The sequence below is a fragment of the Adiantum capillus-veneris genome, chromosome 11 (genome assembly GCF_014529385.1).
Source record: "Adiantum capillus-veneris isolate H3 chromosome 11, ASM1452938v2, whole genome shotgun sequence".
Taxonomy (NCBI): domain Eukaryota; kingdom Viridiplantae; phylum Streptophyta; class Polypodiopsida; order Polypodiales; family Pteridaceae; genus Adiantum; species Adiantum capillus-veneris.
This window is the reverse complement of record NC_140941.1, coordinates 55,735,657-55,756,873: the sequence shown is the minus strand read 5'-3', so window position 1 is coordinate 55,756,873 and position 21,217 is coordinate 55,735,657. Positions and strand designations below refer to the sequence as shown.

General features: G+C 43.5%; 1 protein-coding gene across 7 annotated transcripts in view; it reads left to right on the top strand.

Annotated features, from left to right (window-relative positions):
• The window catches only part of LOC147447261 (uncharacterized protein At4g17910-like), a 124,784-nt gene extending 104,420 nt beyond the window's left edge, over positions 1 to 20,364 (top strand). For 4 of the 7 annotated variants that reach the window (XM_086523115.1, XM_086523113.1, XM_086523112.1 and 1 more), the window contains 3 exons: positions 5,783 to 5,827; positions 6,693 to 6,791; positions 19,889 to 20,364. In XM_086523115.1, coding sequence (XP_086379241.1) covers positions 5,783 to 5,827; positions 6,693 to 6,791; positions 19,889 to 20,038 — 294 coding nt within the window. In that variant the 3' untranslated portion in view covers positions 20,039 to 20,364. Of the gene's footprint in view, positions 1 to 5,782; positions 5,828 to 6,692; positions 6,792 to 19,888 lie in introns of those variants that run through there. The other 3 variants (XR_015189606.1, XR_015189605.1, XM_086523116.1) reach the window with 3 other exon arrangements.
• Positions 20,365 to 21,217: the final 853 nt, after the last annotated feature.

Below are 21,217 nucleotides of genomic sequence, written 5' to 3'. Positions count from 1 at the left end.
AATGCACATAGAAAACGCAAGTAGTCATACGACAAGTGGGAGCAAAAGTCTCTTTATAATCTATACCTTTTTGTTGTGCATAACCCTTTGCAACAAGTCGAGTCTTATAGCGATCAATCTCACCATCCGGCTTGCGTTTCAACTTGTAAACCCACTTCGTACCAATGGCCTTTTTGCCAGGAGGCAAATCATATAAAGTCTATGTGTCATTTTCTATAAGTGCATCTTGCATGGCAGCCATCCAATTTTCTGAATTCTGTGCTTCATCAAAAGATAGAGGTTCCTCAACATCGTGTAAGCTAGACACAGCCAAAGCATAACAATCTGATGCATGGCTAGAGCGTGAACGAGTACGAATAGACAAAGGTGCATTCAATTTACTATCACGCAATGTATGCACCAGCCATTTTTGCATAGATCTAGCCTACTCATTCTTAGCCCTTTCCTCATCAAGTATATCATGTACATCTGCATCAGTAAAACAGGCTGATCTGCAACATTTTCAGAAACCCCCATAAGCTGTACATTTGCCTCATTGGAATTTACATTTGTACTTCCACAACTGAAAAGAGGCAACAAAGCGTCATAAGTTTCCTTTGAGCTGACATTACTGTCTCTAGTACATGACAACAAGCGCTGAACAATCTTCCACAAACACATCCCGTGAGACCAAGATACGCTTTGTTTGTGAATGATACAACCTGTAACCTTTGCTTTCAGCACTACAACCAACAAAAATACATGCCTTATCATCCAATTTTTTGCGCTGTGTTTGTGGCACCAAAGCATATGCCAAACAACCAAAAACATGCACGTGCTCAATAGAAGGCTTTCTATCATGCCATGCTTCATATGGAGTGAAGACTGCAAAGCTTTCGTAGGACACTTGTTTAGTACATAAGTGGTACACATGATGGCCTCAAGCCAAAACAAATGCGGCAAAGCTCGACTTTTGACTATACATCGTGCCATTTTTGTAAGTGATCTATTTTTCCTCTCAGCAACACCATTTTCGTGAGGCAATAAAGCACTGTACATTAGTGTTTTATCCCACGACTAGCCAGAAATGCATTAAATTTATGAGACATATACTCTCCCCCTCAATCGGAACGGAGGGTGCCCATAGTACATTTCGAGATATTTTTAGCCTTAGCCAGAAATTGTTTGAAGCACATAAAAACTTCGGACTTCGCTTTAAGAGGATACAGCCATGCATGCCTGGAGTAATCATCAATGAAAGTCATGAAGTAAAGGTAATTGCCCAAAGATGGAGTTTGCATGGCTCCACAAACATCACTATGCATGAGCTGCAACCTGCATGTGGTCCTAACGGAACTATCCTTTGGAAACTTCTAACGCTGCGTCTTACCCAAAATACAGCCTTCACAAACATGTTTAACAGGTGTTTCAAGAGGCGGCAAAGAAGCAACCATATCAGATTTCTACAAACGCAACAAACTGACAAAATTCAAATGTCCAAAAGGTGCGTGCCAAAGTTTTGTATCTGAAATAGCCTTTGAGTCCACAATTGCATTTGCAAGATTTTGCCCACACTTGTCATACAAAGTGAGCTTATACAGCCCACAACATAAAATGCCAGATGCAATAATTTCATCACCGAAACTGAGATCATGTACTGTAAATCTATCATCCACAAATTTGACTACAAGTCCAAGTCTAGCAAGTGCAAATACAGACAAAAGATTCTTCTTGGTCTGGGTACATAAAGTGCATCAACAAGTGTGAAAGAACTGCCATTTGCAGCAGTAAGCACTATCTTTCCAACTCCCTGAACTGGATAAGAGGCATTGTTGGCACAAGTAACTGAATTCTCAAGAGGGACAGGTGAACAAATCACGAGTGTGGTAATGTGCTTTGTAGCACCACTGTCAAAATACCACACATGTGAATCTGCAGCAATTGACATGCATGCATCATGGACAACAAGATTATATGTACACTCTACACTAAAAGCCCATTCTGCATCAACATTAGCATCACAGTCTCCTTTCACAGGAGACTCAACAATAGCTGCATTTGTAGTGGCATGCATCATGGACAACAAGATTATATGTACACTCTACACTAAAAGCCCATTCTGCATCAACATTAGCATCACAGTCTCCTTTCACAGGAGACTCAACAATAGCTGCATTTGTAGTGGAACCAGCATTTGTAGTGGAACCACCCTCTTTCTTCTTAGCCTCTTTGGCCTTCAACTTAGGACACTGCTTGATCAAGCGATCATTAGCTTTACAATGGCAACGCATCTTCTTTTTGCCTTGATCATGAGAATTTCCAAACAAATTGCTGCTAGCAGAAGCATTAAGAACATGTAATTTTCCACTCGTAGAAGAACCATGAGAAGTGGCTGCATTACTATTACCACCTTTTCTTTGAGCGGCAATAAAGGCCTGTTCAACTGCACGCTGTCTAGTTCTGTTTATTCTGGAAAGCGACTCTTACAACAACAATGTGCATAATGCATCAAACTTTACAACTTCAGGATTTCCTTGGGTCATAAGTCTCCAAGTACTAGCAAAAGTCTGGTAAGAATCTGACAAGGCATCAAGAACAGTCTGCATAAGGGAATTGTTTGAAATGACTTCACCCGCATAAATAAGTTGCTCATTGATATCCTTGACACCAGCAAAGAAAGTGTCCTTATCATCTTTCTCATGCATAATCTTCAACTCCAGCTCTTTACACAGCAATGCAATTTTTGCCTTATTGCGACTTGCATAAAGACTAGCCAGAATATCCCAAGCCTGTTTTGCAGATTTCGCTGAACGAATGTGAGGAGTGATGGTGCGCTTCACAGACAACGCAATCAATGCATGAGCCTGCGAATCTTTTACATCCCAATGAGCTTGTTTTGTCGTAGGCAAAACAACTCTAACAGCAACAATCCTTGCAGCAAGACCTGCAACATCCTCAACATCGCCTACATCCTCAGAACTAGGACGCACATCAATGTCCTGCACAATATTCCAGACACCCTTTGACACAAGAACAGTTGCATCATGTAAGCCCACATAGGGTAACTGTCCCCATCCAATGTGTCCTCAGCAACAAACATCTTGAACACATCTGTGTTGTTTTCGGCCATGGCAAATGCCTGCACCTGATGTGAAAACTGCCCGAAAAGAGGAGAAATGAAGCGGGAATAGTACATGCTATATAGCACAAACCATAGAAGACTGTAAGGGACCTATTAAGCAGAAAACCCCATTGACAGAAATTCTGCACAAAATGACGAAATAGCGTGCGTAGTAGTCTCTGTAGTGGAATCGTAGGCCGAATTGAGCCTGAATCAGAAATCTGAGCAGACTAAGCTTCGCGAGCACTCCTAAAATTCTTGTTGACCTACGAACGCTCGCCAAAGCTCACAGAAATCGGAGAAAGTGTGCAGAGAAAGTGTGCAGGCGTGTACTGGAGCTGTTGGCGACTAAGCCCGGGAGGACGCAACCTGCTTTGATACCAATTGTTGAAACTAGGGTTGCAAGAAAACACACACAACTTGGAGAAGACGAAGGAAGCTCAAGGCACACAATAGAGAGTGAATTACTTAGTGTGCAATGGAAAGATAAGTTAGCCCTAGAGTGATGAACGTATATACGATGCATGGGGGAAAAACCGCCTAGTGAGGGAAAAAATACCCCGGCGGTCCTAAGTGTGTTCACACACATCACTACCACATGTATATGGTAACAAGGGTGAGGGTTTGGATTATCTAGGAGAGGATGGGAAGGATACCCACCTTCCCCCCGAATGAAGCTTGTAAGTTGTGCCATATTGATGGCGCTTGAGGGTTGAGCCATATTGATGGTTGCCCGTTCCGCTTGAGCCATATTAATAGCTTTTAAAGAGAAAAGGACCCCCTCCCCCTCCCCCCTTCCCCTTGTGTGAGTCTTCACAGGTTTGAAACCTCCCCCAAACGGCCACCTCTCTCACTCTCTCTCACGCTCGGAAACTGTTGAAAATTCAAAATAGAAAATTGGCTATTTTTTTTGAATTTTGCTGCCCATTCCGCCCGGCCGTTGCAGCTGCCTATTCTGGCCGTTCCACTGTTATGTTCCGGTTTTGGAACATTTTTCCATTCCTGAAACCGTTTCGACGCCCAGAACCAGTTGGAACGCTGTTTCGATACGCTTACCCCCCCACTCCCTTTTACTTGGGTTGCTGATGTCTTGCATGCTCGAGCAATTCTAGCGCACATCCTCGCACAAAAAGGGGTTGCGATTTTTATCCATGGATAAGTTATGCACACCTAAACGATTCGGAGGGATTCATATTTTGGATCTACGTCGACATGTACTAGCAGGAAAACTATGCCCTTGCATGTCTTGGTAGAACAGCAGGCTTGGACGCCTACGGTTTCACATTTATGTTGTGGTATTGTCACATCTTCTTTTGGTCATTGGCACCTATTGTATTGGGATGTCATCTTTGGGCAGCTTGATGGCCATATCCCGGGATGTCCATTCACTTCGTCCCTTGTTGCTGATTGGAAGATGTTACCTTGTATTTGTCGTGGCATGGTCGCGATTCCCCTCAAGTTAACTCCCTTTGCTTGAAGAGCATTCACTACAGCAAAGCATTCTCTCTCACTTTGGTTCAGCGTTCTCCTCGACAAGCATACTTTCTTTCGCAAAAAGGGGTACGCCAGGTTGATCAGGTGGTGAATGATGCAGGACAAGTTCTCTCCTTTGCTGCTGTCGCTATTCGTCATGAGTTGGGACCTCATTATCAACATTTGTGGCAACAAATTCAGCAATTGCTTGCTGATGTTTCCCCAGTGCCTCCATTACTTGTGGATTCTCGGAATCTCGCCCTTACTAGGTTGGACTGCACATCAGTTTGATCAGTTTATACTTTGCTACAGTTTGATGCATGGATTGTGTCTCATGGAAATCGACTGTGGTCACTTGTCTCAGTTGTGGTGGCAAAGAACGCTGCCCTGCATTTGGAAGAAACGTCTACCTCTCAAAGAGCGCATTTCCTTATGGCGATGCATGGTGAGTGCTCTACCGGTTGGTAATATGCTACATGTGCGGCGCTTGGCCCCCGCTCGTTGTGTCCGATGTCATGGGGCAGACAAGACTGTGAGGCATTTGTTTTGGGATTTTTGCTGCTCTTGGAATTTCATCAGACAAGTGTCCTCTACTCTGCGCCTTTGTTTCCCCTCCGGAGTCTTTCACAGACGGTTTTGGATTTTTGGAGTCCTCCAACCGCCACAGTCCCCATTTGAGGTCTTCTTCAATTGGGTCAGATTCTGGGTTATGTGGACCATATGGCACCAACGTTACTCTCAAATGTTTCATGCTCTGTAAATTAACCTTTTCCCTTCAAATTTTCGCTTGGACAAGCATTACACTTTGCTTATGATGTGATGATGTGGGAGACATCTCTCCTCAAGCTTATAGGATTTAATTTGATTGTTTCGAGTGTTTGCAGCATTCTGGTGCTTCGTCTTTTGTACCTCTTATTTACTGTGGGTTCTCCTCACTTTGAGGTTTCCACTTGTAAATTCAATCAAGATTTACAAAAAAAAAAACTGTTTGTTTGTTTGTTTTTTTTTTTTGGGGGGGGGGGGGGGGGGGGGGGGGGGTGTTTCGATGTCCTTGTGCATGTGGCTTGCACGCAAATGTTTGAGCATGCTCGTTCTCTTGCTCTGTGTATCTGTACCAAAGTGTCTCCAAGCATGTATTTATGTGTTGAATAGTTTATCTACCTTAGCTTCTGTTAAACAATCATATTAACTTTTGATGATCTTTTGCAGTGCAATGTGGCATATGCATCCTTTATTCTTGCTGTGAATCTTGAGGTAGCTTCTTGCCTACGTGGATAACAGTTACACCTCAAACCTACATAGTTGTGTTAAATCAAATAAAGAGTGCAGTCTTTTTGCACTTATTCCCACGAAGTATACTTCTCACTTTAAACCTCATGGGTAATGTGTGCGCACTATTGCACTAGCTTTGTGTTTTGCTAGTCCCTGCTAGATTTATGTGGTTCATTTCTCACGTAGAGTTTTCTAACAAGAAGAACATATTTACAAAACGTTAAGCAAATCTTACTGTTTCATGTGGATGCCATGTTTGAGCCTGGTTCTTGGAGGATTTTTGTGTCTGATATTGGATTTTATTGCATACAGTTGACGATTTATTAACATGATTTGAAACTAGTTTGCATTATTAAGATATTATATAGGTCAAAACATGAGGACTGCTCCAACATAAATACATATCATTGGTAGTAACTGCTGGAAAGTGAGAAAAAGCGTACGTAGAAGGTGTCATGATGTTTGCCTGGAAAAGAAAGAGTTTACCCCCTTTTCCAACCTTTGGAGATGGCAGAATAATCAGGCTGCAATCCTCTACATTTCACCTTCCCATTACCTGGCTTTATTTAGACGTGTGGTATGATTGCTAAATTGAGAATATATGACAAATGTACTGCAACATCAAGACCAAGCGATTGTAATTTTGGCAACTTTGGGGCATTAGTATTCTTTATTTAACGGTCAGGAAACAATCATGATGGCCTCCTGTGTAGGATGAACCCCATATGCAACTCGATTTCCTTTTAATGCCGACCTCTGTGGGTGTTGACAATATGCATGCTTTTGCACAATGATGTATACATGTGTATAGCAGAATTTGATGGGTTTCGCGTCTTGTCTCTTGCAGGGGCTTGGAGTATTAGCATCATTAGAAGTCTTTCCAAATATTCAGCTGCTTCTATTAGAGAAGATCATCACTGAAAATTTGCTCGCAACTTTCCTCTTAGTAAGTTGCCTTGTAAACTACATAATTGACTACACCTCATACTTAAGCTCAGATTTGTGTATACATTTCCTTTATAAATTATGTTAGAAGGGCTCATATGCAAGAGAGTACCACCAGAGGAGAGGATTTGTCAGGTATGCCAACATGAGCCAGAGGTAGAGGAAGAGGTAGAGGAGATTAGAGGACACTTCCACTGCCTGTTCAAAGTCTTTGGACCATTGGTCAGGGTCATGTTTACTGTGGTCAGGTCCTCCGTAGTCAGGTTGTAACAAACTTGGACGCTCCAAGTCAAGATTCTACCGCGACACAGCAGAGATTCACTTCAAAACAGTTCACAAATTCACAATTGATGCGACACGGCCTGGCGGAGTTCCGTGCCAAGAGGTATTGGCCCCAAAGACTGGCGCCCCTTTCGGTATTTCTTTTTATATTTATCTTTGAGCAAAGTACAACTCCTGCGGGTGCTCACTCTCAGACTTTGCCTCGAGATGCTGTGTAGTGGGAGCCCCCTTGGGTTCTTAATAAAGGTTACAAGGGTTGCCAAAAGCAGAGCCCCAAAAGCAGTCAATTTTAAAAGCTTTTAAAATAAAGCAAATAGCCCCAAAAGCTTCAAAAACTGCCAATTTTCAGCTTGCGTAAATTCTGCCCTGCTTTTGTGTAGAATTGCCGTACAGGCAGCGCAAAAAAGCGGACGTCCGTACACTCAGTCACGTCAGCAGATCAGCGCCGCAATTCACGGGTCCGTACAGGCCATGCCACGTCAGCAATACAGCATGAAACTCGGAAATTTGCCACGTCAGCCTGCAATTTCACGGGTGTGTGTGTGTGTCGGGGTCTGTTGCCACATGCCCAGGGCCATACCACGTCACTTAATTTGTGACATAGGTCATATGTCCAGGTGAATGGTGTGTGGGTAGTCATCGTGACACCTGGAGCAGGTGTGGCAGCCGCTTTGGAGCAGGAACTGACCAAGGGGAACAATTGAATAAGTCTCAGTCTCTCTCTCTCTCTCTCTCTCTCTCTCTCTCTCTCTCTCTCTCTCTCTCATAGATACGCACATCCTCACGTCAGATACGCACATCCAGCTGATGTAAGGATGTGCGTATTCTCTCCAGTGGTATACCATGAGATACGAGGCCGCTTCGATTGTCTATTCAAAGAGGGCTTTGGACCACTGGCTAGAGTCGTGAGATATCAGGATTAGAGAGATGCCTCGGGTTGTTTCTGCTAGAGCTGCGTAGACACAGGGAGAATCTCTTGAGGAGATCGGACAATGGGAGACAATTCACAGAGGGAGATCATTGACTTCTTTAGAAGAGAGACTCAACATTCAGATGAGCAAGCTTCACAGCAGACTTTAGAGCCCACCTATACCAGAGGTATATTAGTTGACAGAGCCATTGAGCTCGGGAGAGCTAGACGTCCAAGTCTACGAGGGCGCCCACGACATCGACGGAGGCTCCATCAGAGGATCATGACTATTCTAGCACGATATGGGAGACATCTAGTACGACTATTTACGGAGGCGACATTGACGATGCTCTTCAGCGACCGATGTAATACATTCTCGGACGATGCCCTATGCTGGGCATCCTCGGCCATTGATGATGATAATGATTTTATTTTTTACTTTATTTTAATTTGGACCCGGACATTGTATTAGATCCACGACGATTGTATCAGTTTGGTCTCATAGGTCATTTTGGCCTTTTAAAGACGTTAAATATAACATTTCATTTCATCTCTCTCTCTCTCTCTCTCTCTCTCTCTCTCTCTCTCTCTCTCTCTCTCTCTCTCTCAAGCTCAGCTGTCACAAACCGGTGACGTGGCCAATGGCCAATGGGCAGCAGACGCACACACACATACCTTGGCTGGCGGCATATGTTGCTAAATTGGCTTTATCTTACAGAAAAATAATTCTGAATGAATTATTGGATTTATAAGTGAGAGGATTTTCTCGCTTGGAACACCAAGAAAATAATTATAAATGAATTATTGGAATTTTAAGTGAGAGGGTTTTTCTCACTAGAGACATCCGAGTACAGAGTATCCCTAGTGCGTCATTCAAAGTAATGACAGGAGCACTGTGAAAGGGAATATCTGTAAGGCCACAAGGAACGGGTACTTCTGATGCGTCACAATGGATGGGTGATAGGGAGCATCAGTAAGAAGTATCCGACCATCCGGGAACGGACATCTATGATGCGTCCTAGGATGGGTGACATAGAGCATCGTGAAGGGGATTGTACCGTAAGTTCGGTAGGAAAGGACTAGGTGATGGGTATTCCTGATGCATCACAAGGTGGGTGACGGGTGCATCGGAAAGGGGATATCCATAGTCGAGAGGAAATCCAAACTGGAAAGAGGAATATGCGTAAAGACGCAAGCACAAGAATAAAGATGGGTTCCGAGAAGCTTTTCTTAAAAAGCGGAATATTTTAACGAGTTTTCTGGGAAGAGCAGACGCTTTCCCACGAGGAATTTATGTCTGCATTGCATTTGTGCATGTAGTTGCATCCAGGGACGCCCGAGAAGTGTTGTGAAAAGCATTGTTTTTAACTTATAAGGTTTTATTGAGTTTTTGGGCAGGTTCAGACCAATTTTAAAATATACCGGCCGCCCACTTAATAAGTGGGCAGCCACTTAGAAAATAAAGCAACAAAACCAGCCAGCGAATTCTCTCTCCCTATTTTCGGATAGAGCGGTGTAAAAATAAAAAATAAAAAAAAATGGTCGCGATCTCTACGCGAGCAACTATTCGTGCAGTGGCCAAGGAGCTATAAAAGCACAACATGCCCTCATTGAAAAGAGGTTACCAACGTCGGCAAGAGAAGACTGTGCCGCCAGATAACGCAAGGATCGCGAGACTACGAAGCACGGAAGTCGCTGGGGATTCGCCATACGAATTGTTGTCACGTGTTTGCGTGTGTTTGCAGGTATTTCATCGCGAAGGAGAAGCGAGAAGGCTTCCGCCTACGCTTGGGAATTCCGGGAACGGAATACGAAAATTGTCTTCGGAGTCTCGACTCCGAGTACAGACGGAAAAAGGATTGAGAGCTCGTCTCTCGGATTTCCCTTACGGGAAGAAACGATCATCGAGTCAGAGAATTAGAACGGAGGGGTTTTCTCCGGTTCTTGTGCTTGTAAAAAGATTCTCCCTAATAAAGGATTCTCTTTAAGGGGGGGGACCAGCCCATCTTCTGGTCCCCAGTGCTGTGTCGATCTTCTCTCTCTCTCTCTCTCTCTCTCTCTCTCTCTCTCTCTCTCTCTCTCTCTCTCTCTCTCTCTCTCTCTCTCTCTCTCTCTCTCTCTCTATTTATTTCTCTCTATATCCTTTGGCTTCAGTATTAAGTGATAAATTCTATTTATCTGAGAATATTTTATATTGTTATGCGCTCCCGTTTGTGACAGTGGTATCAGAGCATGGTCTCCTCTCTTTCTCTGTAAAGGAGGACGACTCTGGGAAGTGCAACAGATTAATACAAAAAGAAATACCGAAAGGGGCGCCAGTCTTTGTGGCCAATATCTCTACGCACGGAACTCCACCGGGCTAGTGTCGAATCAAATTGTGAACTGTTTTGAAGTGAATTCCTGTCTTGTCGTGGTAGATTCTTGACTTGGAGTGTCTAAGTCTGTTATAGTGATATCAGAGCGCGACCGATTTCTCTACTATCGGGAAATCCAATCCTTTTTACGCGGCACTTATGGATTCAAGCAAAGGACAGTCGACTTCCCCTGGATCCGGAGATGCGGGAAGAGATTACGACGAAGATTCCAGCGAGGAGTATGGCGCGCCTAGGCCTACTGAGGCGGCGGAGCTTGAAGAGATGGAGCGTCGACGATTGACTGACGATGCAACAAAGATGATGCTAAATTTTGCTCTAAGGACCCGAAATTTGCAAAATTTATGACCCAGACTTCCTTTGACGAGGTGCACTCACAGTGGCGGCAAACCACGGAACCACCCCTCAAACCGGCACCCAAGAAACCTCCTACTCCAAGGATGTTTACAGAGCAAGAATTAGTAGTGGTGGTTGATACACGGATTTCTCAGCTTTTTGACGCGCAGGACAAAGCCGAAAAGCACGACAAAAAACAGAAGAAAGACACTAACTTCCCGGGTTATTTGGGTCGTCAGTCTACATTTGCCTCGGCAAGAAAGCAAAAGAAGCATGTGCGATTTGAAGGAGTACCCAGTTCTTCTTCTTCTTCTTCTGACAATTCTTCTAGCTCCTCTGACTCGAGCGAAGAAGACAGAGAAGGGAAAAAGCAAAGCAAAAAACAAAGCTTCGGAAAGGGCAAGAAAAGGGCAAAGAAGTCTAAATCTCACCCAGTTGTTGACAGTTCTACAGAGGACTTGTCTTCAAATAGTTTGGACTATGAGGACAGCTGCTTTTGTGCAAAGAAGAAGAATTTCTATAAAGCAAACCAGTATGACTTTCTGGAGGATAAAAGCAAGAAAATCTGAGAGTTTAAAGTTGGACAGTCAATTAAGTTTGACACGTTTTGTAAATATCGAGATGCTTCGAAGGCTTTGGCCTTCATACAACAGTTTGACATAGCTTCTTAGGAGGGCGTTACTCAGAGCACTCCAAGATTCGGAGGGCTGCCTCTTACTTCAAGGAAAATGCTCGAACTTGGTGGTCCATGCTTCTATTGAACAAGACAGCGCCAATTAAATGGCTGAAATTTAAAAGGCTTTTTATTTCTTCTTGGTTGACTCGGGAGTACGAACGCGACATACAAACTGCTTGGAACCATCTTCGGATGACCAAGAAAGATACATTGGACGCTTATTGCGAGAGATTTCAGAGCTCTTTTCTACCAGCCTCTTCGTTTAAGAAGATCTCGTTCAAAGAACAGATTGAGCGGCTTACCTTGGGTCTTCCTATTGAGATCCGAGATCACTACTTAGAGCAAAAGTCAGATTCCATTCAGGAACTGATGAGTCATGCGAAACGGGGATTTGGCATTCATTCAAGCAGTTTGACCTACCCTTCAGATGAAATCATGATGCAAAGTACTGAACAAACTTCGAACAATGAAAGTAGAAAAAATAAGAGCAACCCAGAAAAGAAAGAAAAGAATGCACGACCCAAGCTCACTCTTCTAGAGAGAGCTCTTTACATCAAAGAAGGGAAGTGCTTTGGATGCGGGGAAATTGGGCGTATCTCCGCGAAGTGCCCTAAAAAGGCACCGAAAGATCAGAACGACAAAGATGAAGACAGGCTTGAGGGTTCGAAAGTAGCTGAGGAACGTGGACGAAAAGGCAGGATGAAAGCAGGACTGATTCCAGATTGCATGGATACTAACCCAAGCACGATTGACGAGAGTACAGAACTTTATCGAGCTTGGGGCAAAGTGAAAGACCAAGAAGCCCTGATTTTCTTTGATGGAGGAGCCAAGGCCAACTTCATTTCACCTGAATTGGCGGTGCGGCTAAAGATCACACCCAATCGGATGGGATCACTAGCAGAGGCTGTTCTAGCGGCACCCGACAGGGACATAGCCATTACACCTGTCAATGGCAAACTTCGGTTGCATTGTCAGGGGTATTTGGGGCATGAGGACTTCTACATAATGCCCTTGGAAGGTTGTGATGTCCTCTTGGGAATTCCCTAGTACCATAAGAACAACGTCGTGGTCGACTATCGGACGAGAAAAGCGACTTTGATTACAGAAAAGGGCCGAACCATTGTACTTGATGTGAAACTAAGGGTGAGTCTGTCTCTATTGTATCGGCTTCGGCTGTTTCGAAATAAATGAAATCCAGTCTGTTTTTTTACTCGATCTTTTTAAAGGAGTTGATAGGATAAATATGTCTAAACTTGATAACGAACGCAAAGATTTTCTCCACACTCATGCCGATTGCTTTTTAGAGGGCCTGCTAGGCGAGGATCATACCATTGATCTGATACCGGGAAGCACATCACCGAACCGGCCACCTTACCGTGTGAGCCGAGCCTCGAATGAAGAAATTAGGAACCACGTGAAAGACCTCTTGGAAAAGGGTCTTGTCCAGCCAAGTACTTCACCGTACTGCTCTCCAGTATTGTTGGTTTTGAAGAAAGACGGATCTTAGAGAATGTGCATTGATTATAGAGCTCTCAATAAAATCACCATCAAGAAGAGATTTTCGATTCATAGGATTGATGATATTCTTGACCGACTACAGGGATCCTCGTGTTTCAGCAGGATTGATTTGAAGAGCGTATATCATCAGATCCGAATCGCGTTGGGAGATGTCTATAAGACAGCTTTCCGGACGACTTTTGGTTTATTTGAGTTTTTGGTGATGCCTTTTGGCCTAACCAATGCTCCAGCGACATTTAACCGAATGATGGACATGATTTTTTTGAGAGTACAGATTATTTGTTGGCACTTTCTTTGACGATATTATTGTCTTCTCCAAGGATAGAGAATATCTGCTACAGGTCTTTCAGTCATTACGAGATCACAAGTTGGTGATTAATGCAAAGAAAAGTGAATTTTTCCTACCTGAGATACACTTTTTGAGACACATTGTCTCAGCAACAACAGGAGTGCAGATGGACACGGCCAAGATAGAGACTATCCGTGATTGGCCCGATTTGAAGAATGTCTTGGGCTTATGTTCTTACTACAGGCGGTTCATTCGAAAATTTGCAAAGGTTGCTTCCCCTTTGCATATGTTGACACAGAAAGGAGTCCCTTTCTCGTGGGGACCCACAGAGGTGACTGCCTTTGAGACATTGAAAGAGAAATTGACTAGGGGACCAGTTTTGACTTTGTCGGATTTGTAGAAGTCTTTTGAAGTATCTTGTGATGCTTGTGGTCGTAGTCTAGGTGCAGTCTTAATGCAAGAAGGCCATGTCATTGCCTATGAGAGCCGATTGTTTTCAAGGCCGGAACTGACAGCAGATATTTATGAGAAAGAGCTTTTGGCAGTTATCCATGCTCTTGCTCAGTAGCGACATTACCTACTCGAAGCGGATATTATGGTCTTCACAGATCATTAGAGTTTACGCTAGTTCTTGTCACAAAAGCAGCTATCGGAAAAGCAGATGCGGTGGGCGAACATCTTGTCACAATTTCACTTCCAGATTGTCCATGTGCAGGGACATAAGAATTTGGTGGCAGATGCTTTGTCCTGGAAGCCGTTGGTTCTGGCTATTTCCGTGATACATCATAGGAGCTTCGAGGATATGGTCGATCAGTATGCCACAGATACAGATTTTGCAGATATTTTAACTCGGATACGGGATGGGGCCATTCGGGATGGCTACTTGAAAGTTGATGAAGAAAACCATGTTGTGCGTTACACAGTCGTTGAAGGAAAAGGTTATGACCGAATGCCACTGTCCACCTTTTACGGGTCACCGCGGCATTGCTACCACCTTGAAAGGGGTAGAGAGATACTTCTTTTGGCCGAGACTCAAGAAGGACGTGGACAAGTTTGTGCACAGTTGCTTGGTATGCCAGAAGGTCAAGTTTGACAGGCATTAAGCACAGGGATTGTTACAGCCTTTGCCCATACCCACCCGCCCCTGGGAAAGTATTGCAATGGATTTCATTTTTGATCTCCCGAGAACACAGAGTGATCACGATGGTATCTGGATTGTTATTGACAAATTTAGCAAGCAAGCTCATTTCATTCCAGTGAAGAAAACAGTCAAGTCGGATTACTTAGCGAGACTGTTTGTGGCCTAGATCTTCAGATTACATGGCATGCATGAGACGATTGTCTCCGACAGAGACCCCAGATTCACGAGTTTGTTTTGGAAGGCTATTTGGGAGAACATTGGCACGCGGTTGCAATTCTCGTCATCTTGCCACCCGCCGACAGATGGCAATCTGAGATTGCAAATTCGGTGGTACTGGATTTATTGAAGTCTTATATTTTCTGATCAGAAGACTCAATGGGAAAAGTATTTGCCTTTGGTGGAATTTGCCTACTACAACACGATACACTCTTCGACAGGGAAGGCACCACTTGAGATTATTGAAGGTGCTACGAAGGTTTCACCCTTTCTAAGCACGAAAAATAAGATTTTTGAAGCCGACGAGTACACGCGGGACTTGGACACGGCTTTTGCCAGGGTCCGGGAGGCTTTAGAGAAATCTCAAGGAAGACACAAAAAGGCAGCAGATCGACACTGCGCGATTTGAAATTAAAGGAGGACGAAAGGCATGCCTGAGAAAGAAAAAGGGAAAGGAGCGGCTTTTTCCAAAGCTTTGCATGAGATACTATGGACCTTTCCACATTTCTGAAAAGATAATTGATGTCTCCTTTAAACTGAAACTGCCCAATACTTGCAGAATTCACAATGCTTTTTATGTGAGTCTCTTGAAGCCTTTTAAAGGCAATGTGCCTGATGAGCAACCCGAAGTGCAAGAAAACGAGGAGATACTCGTTCCAGAACAGATATTGGCACATAAAGATAGAAAGATAAAAGGTAAAGCGATAAGAGGAGGAGGACCTTGAAGCATTTGGTTTAGCATAGTCTATATTCCAAATCGAACCCTGAACTCAGCTTGGGCGGAATTTGGTGCAGCGGGTATGCACGAGAGGGGAGTCGCTCCGCTCCTTTGTCAACAGATTGCCTTGATTTTTGATACTAAAGTCACTGATGTCTCTTTTGAGTTTCAGGGATACTATGGGTTGACAGTATTCTGCTGTAATGACTTTATGAAGTGGAATTCTCGATAATATGATACTAATTTGTTCTTGACTTGTTTAAGTGCAGGAATTGATAGACGAAATGACTGCAGCATTTCGGTCTGAAAGATCTCGGTAGACGTCATTGCAATAAGGATTAGTTAATCGGGCATCTATGAGGTCCCGAGTGGATCTAGATGCGATTGCTAAATACGTTGCCGGTAAATCATGGTCTGAGATCCGAATTAATTTTGAATGTGATTTGTCATGTGATGTCGTGTGATGTCGTGTGTCGATTGGTACATGTGCTAGATGTGTGTTCCTAGTGCATCGATACTAACAGTTAGTGTCTGCTAAGATAGTTTATGGCTTTTGTCTGTTTTTCAGGCGTAATCGAGGGCGATTACAATGCTTTCAAGAGGGGGGTATGTCACAAACCGGTGACGTGGTCAGTGGCCAGTGGGCAGCAGAGGCACACACACATACCCTGGCTCGTGGTAGAGCACGAAAAATGCAGGGAGATGCTGACGTGGCATTGTCGTACGGACAGCTCTAAATTCATGGCGCGTTTTGCGGAATGCTGACGCGGCGGCAGCGTACGGAAATTTCCTGCTTTTCTCTACGCAAGGGTTGGAAACTTTCTACGCTGGAGGTTTGTGGGAGTTGCTTTAATTCCCCAACAGGGCTTGTGAGAGGAAATTGATTTATTTTTTAAGGCTCTTGATATTCAGCTTTTGGGGCTCTGCTTTTGGCATCCCTTGTAACTCTTTATAAGAGTAGTTGGGCTCCCACTTCTCAGAGCATCTGGACGCAGAGTCTGAGAGTGAGACCCAACCACTCCTGTGTCCTTGGTGCAACAGATTAATACAAAAGGAAATACCGAAAGGGGCGCCAGTCTTTGGGGCCAATATCTCTAGGCACGGAACTCCACCGGGCTAGTGTCGAATCAAATTGTGAACTGTTTTGAAGTGAATTCTTGTCGTGTCACAGTAGATTCTTGACTTGGAGTGTCCAAGTCTGTTATGTCAGCTCATACTCACACCCGCAGTACTCTCATTGACCGAGCATTGGAGCTAGGGAGATCGAGACGCCCACTACTAAGAAGAGGAGCTTCAGAGCATTGACGAAGACTACAACAAAGGTTCGAGCCATACTATCTCGACATCTACAGTACAGATGATGATGGATTCATCACCCATCATATCACCGTCTTATATTGGCCACCCATTGTATCAGTGGTCAAACATACCCTACACAGTTCCAGCTAGTAGCACTTCTAGATTCATATTAGTATCTCTTTTTTTATAAAACCCAGACATGGTATCAGATTCACTAGTATGTAACAAATTGGTCTTATATGTCATTTCGGCCTTTTGAAGACGTTAATATGTCATTTCACTTCTCTCTGTCTCCAACAAAGGAAGATGATTTCTATTACTTGAAAATTCTCTCAGAATGCCCAAATGGTGTTGATTTTTGAGGGCAATTATTCACTGATTACAAGGTGGTCCTCAGGCAATAATCTGGAAATTTAAACTGGAAATAACTAGCCACATGGCAATTGTAAAAATTGAAAGCTAGGGTGAAAATTTCCCCTAAAGAGAGTAAAAAGTGCCCTGGCATGCTAAGTGGACAGAAGATGACAACAGTCTCTAAAAGATGGGCACTTCCACCAAGAGCAAACTCCTCTAATGCAAATAAAAAACCGGAACCTTCAGAAGCCACCAGTGGTGAAAGAACAAGGAACATCTGCAATGTCAAGCGTCGGGCATTGCCCGCCAACGGGTAGAATCCGATAGCAACAGGCAATGAAAAGACAAAAGGAAGAGAGTTGTCGATGACGAAGATGAGAGAGAGGAGGAAACTGATAGCACCAAGAAACTACAAGAGGATGCCCCAAGATGCGTAATAGAGCACTGCATTGGAGCTGACAAGGAGCTATATAGAAACTAGTCCACTTGCTGAAGGTGGTTCTTGAAAGCGAGAGCGGGAAGGGAACTCCAAGAAGATAGTGGAGGAGGCTCGGGGACAACAACTTTGGAAACCTGATGTAGAAAGCGGCAAGCCAACAAATATAAACCCAATCCGAAGAACACAAGGAAACAAGGAAGGCAAGAACACAAGGAAAATAATAGCAAACAAGAAACTGAGGAAATCAAACGAAAGAAACATACTCTAAAGACAAACTTTACTCACACCTATGCACCAACCCACACACACACATCTATACGCACTCACTCACCCAAAAGTTGGTTGATAAGAGTATGAAGAAAACAGAGCATGCAAAACCAACTCTACACACACAACACCCAACTCACACATACTCACACACACACAGAGCAGAGTAGGAATTGCAAGCTAAAAGAAAAGAAAACAAAAAACAACAAAGAAAGGAGACCTGGCTAGCAGCTGTAACGGGACAGGCACCACATGCCAACAGAAAAGATCAGAAAAAACAACTTTAAGAACTTCAAATAACAACTGAATTGAAAGAGATACACAACACACAGTGGTGGAGTTCCACCCCAAGAGAGCACTGCCCCCAAACCCTGGTGCCCCTTTCGGTATTTCTTTATATTGCATCAACAAGGTACAACTCCCATGGCTCTGCTCTACATCTCCAAAGGGTAGATTGCCAGAGTGAGTGCCCATGGGTCATATTTAAAGGCCCTTGGTCTCTAAAAGCGGTTACATGAAAAGCTTCAAGTCCTAAAAGAATCTGGCCTTCCAAAAGCATGGAACAGCTGAAAATGCGGAAATCCGTACACGCGCCACGTCACCAGCAACAACATAAAACGTGGAAGTCCGTACAGGCTGCCATGTCATGAGCAATTTACGCATTGTGTGTGTGTGTGTGTGTGTAAGTGGGTCCTCGGGATTAATTACAAGTGGAAAATCTCAATGCGAGGAAAACCCACAGAAAAGATCATATGCCAAAACAAGAACACAAAGTGTTCATCAGCAAAAGCTAGAAGCATTCATAGGAAAGCTGATGCATGTCTGAAGTGATATCACCAACCTCCCATGCAAAACGCAAAGATTGCCCGAGGGAAAGCTTGAAAAACTGAAAAGGATCTGCATCAGCCTGAGAACATGCAACGATTGCGATGACGCCATAAGAGTCCAAAAAGCCCGAAATCTGACCCACATAAGGAAAATCGCAAATTGTTGTAAGAAAGGCGAGAGAATGCCAAAAGCCTAGAACCTTTTGTGGAAAACCACAGTGGGGAATCAGAGGTCCTGCTTTATTTTTTGTCTTGAGGTCCCCTGGGCCCATCGGATGGGGTCCCATAAGTTGGTAAGACTTCTTCTTCTTCTGCTGCTTCTTAGGGTTTAGGCCCCTCGGCCGGGATCTTCAAGATGGCTTGGGTCTTCAGTGTCTTGACATGTCAGCAGTTTGTGACAACAGCTTTTACCATGGTTCTTCTGCCAGGGCAAGAAATTGCCACTCCTTCACAGATACTAACCACCGCGACTTGATGTAGGGCCCTGTGCTTGCAGAGTTCGTTGTAGGCCTAGCTGAAGCAAGACCAGGGAGCCCCTCCAAGCGGTTTCCTCTACATTGCACGAGGGAGGCTGACGCTCACATGTTTGGGCAGCAAACAGGAGCATGTGTTGTGGGGTGAAGGTTTCTGACCAAGACGGAAGACATCTGGTGAAGGTGGCCAAGTAGATTTCTGTAAACCTTAAGCAGCCACCGTGTAAGTACGGTGGTTGCTTAAGGTGGGGAGTTGTTTGACACACTGGTAATCAATCCACTGCACCCAAGGCCCACCATGTGGAGGTCTCTCTCTCTCTCTCTCTCTCTCTCTCTCTCTCTCTGGAAACATCTTCTATTAATAGCATCTTGAGACATATACCCCAAGATAGAAATTACAGAAAAAAATACCAGAGGAATAACAAATCATTGACAATGGTCTAGTCATAATCTACAGTCTGCAGTAGACCATCTTCTTGCACTGTGGTCTTCAAGTCTTGTCTCCATATCACTGTGCTGATTCTAAAGCTGAGATTGCTGTACAGAGTATGGAGGTTCAACCACTTGCTCTCCTGCTACTTTCTACGGGATTATGCTATGTTTTTGTAGTTTGTTTTCATTGCATTCTATTGTTACACTATTGTCTTCTGTAGTCTGTTTTTATTGAACTCTATTGTTACCCCTATTTTCCCTTTGGGGGGGGGAGAGGGGGTTGGTAACTACAACGAAAAATTCCTGTCACGTGGGTTCAATAGTAAAGATTATTGCCTTCGTCTTGTGACGATTGACGCCATACTGCATAGACCATATTTCTGCCACAAATCTCAGTGGCTATTTCTTTGCTTTTGTATGTTAGTGAAGAGCATGTGTTATGTTAGCCACTTGAACATTAAAGTGGGGACTAGTGGGCCTCTTTTAAGTGTTTCATGATAGCAAAAACTCCTTTATTAACAATAACATGGATGGTGGTCTTTTTTGTAGGCAAATGTGCTAACAGGCTTGGTAAATCTCAGTGTGAACACCATCTTTGTTTCTGCAAGTGCTGCATATGGTATACTAGTACTCTATTCAGTGACTTTGGTGGTTGGTATGGCTCTCATAAGGATCCTTCACCTAAAGATCAAGCTTTGATGGCATTCACATTTGATTCCAAACGTCCTCTTCTACTCGGAAAGCAATTTAAGCTTTCAACAGCATTCTCTTCATGATTTCTCGGCTACTGGAAATGATCCCAGCATGATTATATATCACATGCATCATTTGTTCATGGGCGAGATTTTGATGGCAAAGAATTCCAGCTGTCTCATTGTGTGCATCATGCCACAGAAGATTGAACTGCCATTCTTTTTACTGTGTCTATTCTTTGTGCAACTACAATGTCAAAGAATGTGTTGTAACCTTCAGATTTTCGCAAATTCTGCTAAATCTCGACTAAGATTTAAGAAGTTGATGGGCGCTGGGCTTGCCTCAAAAATTATGATTGTTTGGGTGCTTCAAATTTTTCGTTTTGTTGTTGTGAGATTTACAGAATTGTGTCTGCATTCACATTGGAGGTGTCTGCATGAACTGCTCATGCATGTGCAGGGTTATGTTTACACTTGCATGTGAATGGCTTTTTGCTCATCCTCGTCGTGATTGTACTTTTGGCATGCGCTTATTTTGGTGTTTCTACGCAGGGTTATAGCATCTATGGCATCGTAAGGTTGAAAGCTATTGTTGCATCTGTTGGATGCTAGAGTTCTGGAAAATGTTACAGTATAGACATTGTTGTGAAAAAATTGCTCATTTAAATAGGGTAGCCAGGCAAATGTAAAGCAAGTCTATGTTTTGAGCTGCAGATAGCTAAAGCTTTCAAGAGGCGCATTTTTGTAATTGAATTTGACCAATGGCTTCTGCACAATGCTTTCATCTAGTGCAATAATCAGACAAGAAGTAAAGAAATTTTAGGAGGTACAAATGCTTGATATGGTTGTAGAGAGTTGTTTTGTAGAGATTGAAGCAATTGTGTGGTCAAAACTTGCTTCTTGCTTTTGACCTTGAATTTTGAAAGTATACAAGAGAGATGCTGTTATTGTAAACCATTGATTCTTCATCACTTTCCACAAATTCTTTTTAGGTAGTGGTAGTGTGTGCACATCAGCAAACTTTGATGTCAAATAAATTAAGCTCACATAGGTGCCACATCACATGTGCCTCACACCAATGTTTCATCTAGCAAATACCTACCCAGTGTTCCCGAGGAGCATTTCTGTAAACAGATTGATAGTATGGTCTTTTGAAAATTTATAGGTTTATTCAGAAAATTCTCAA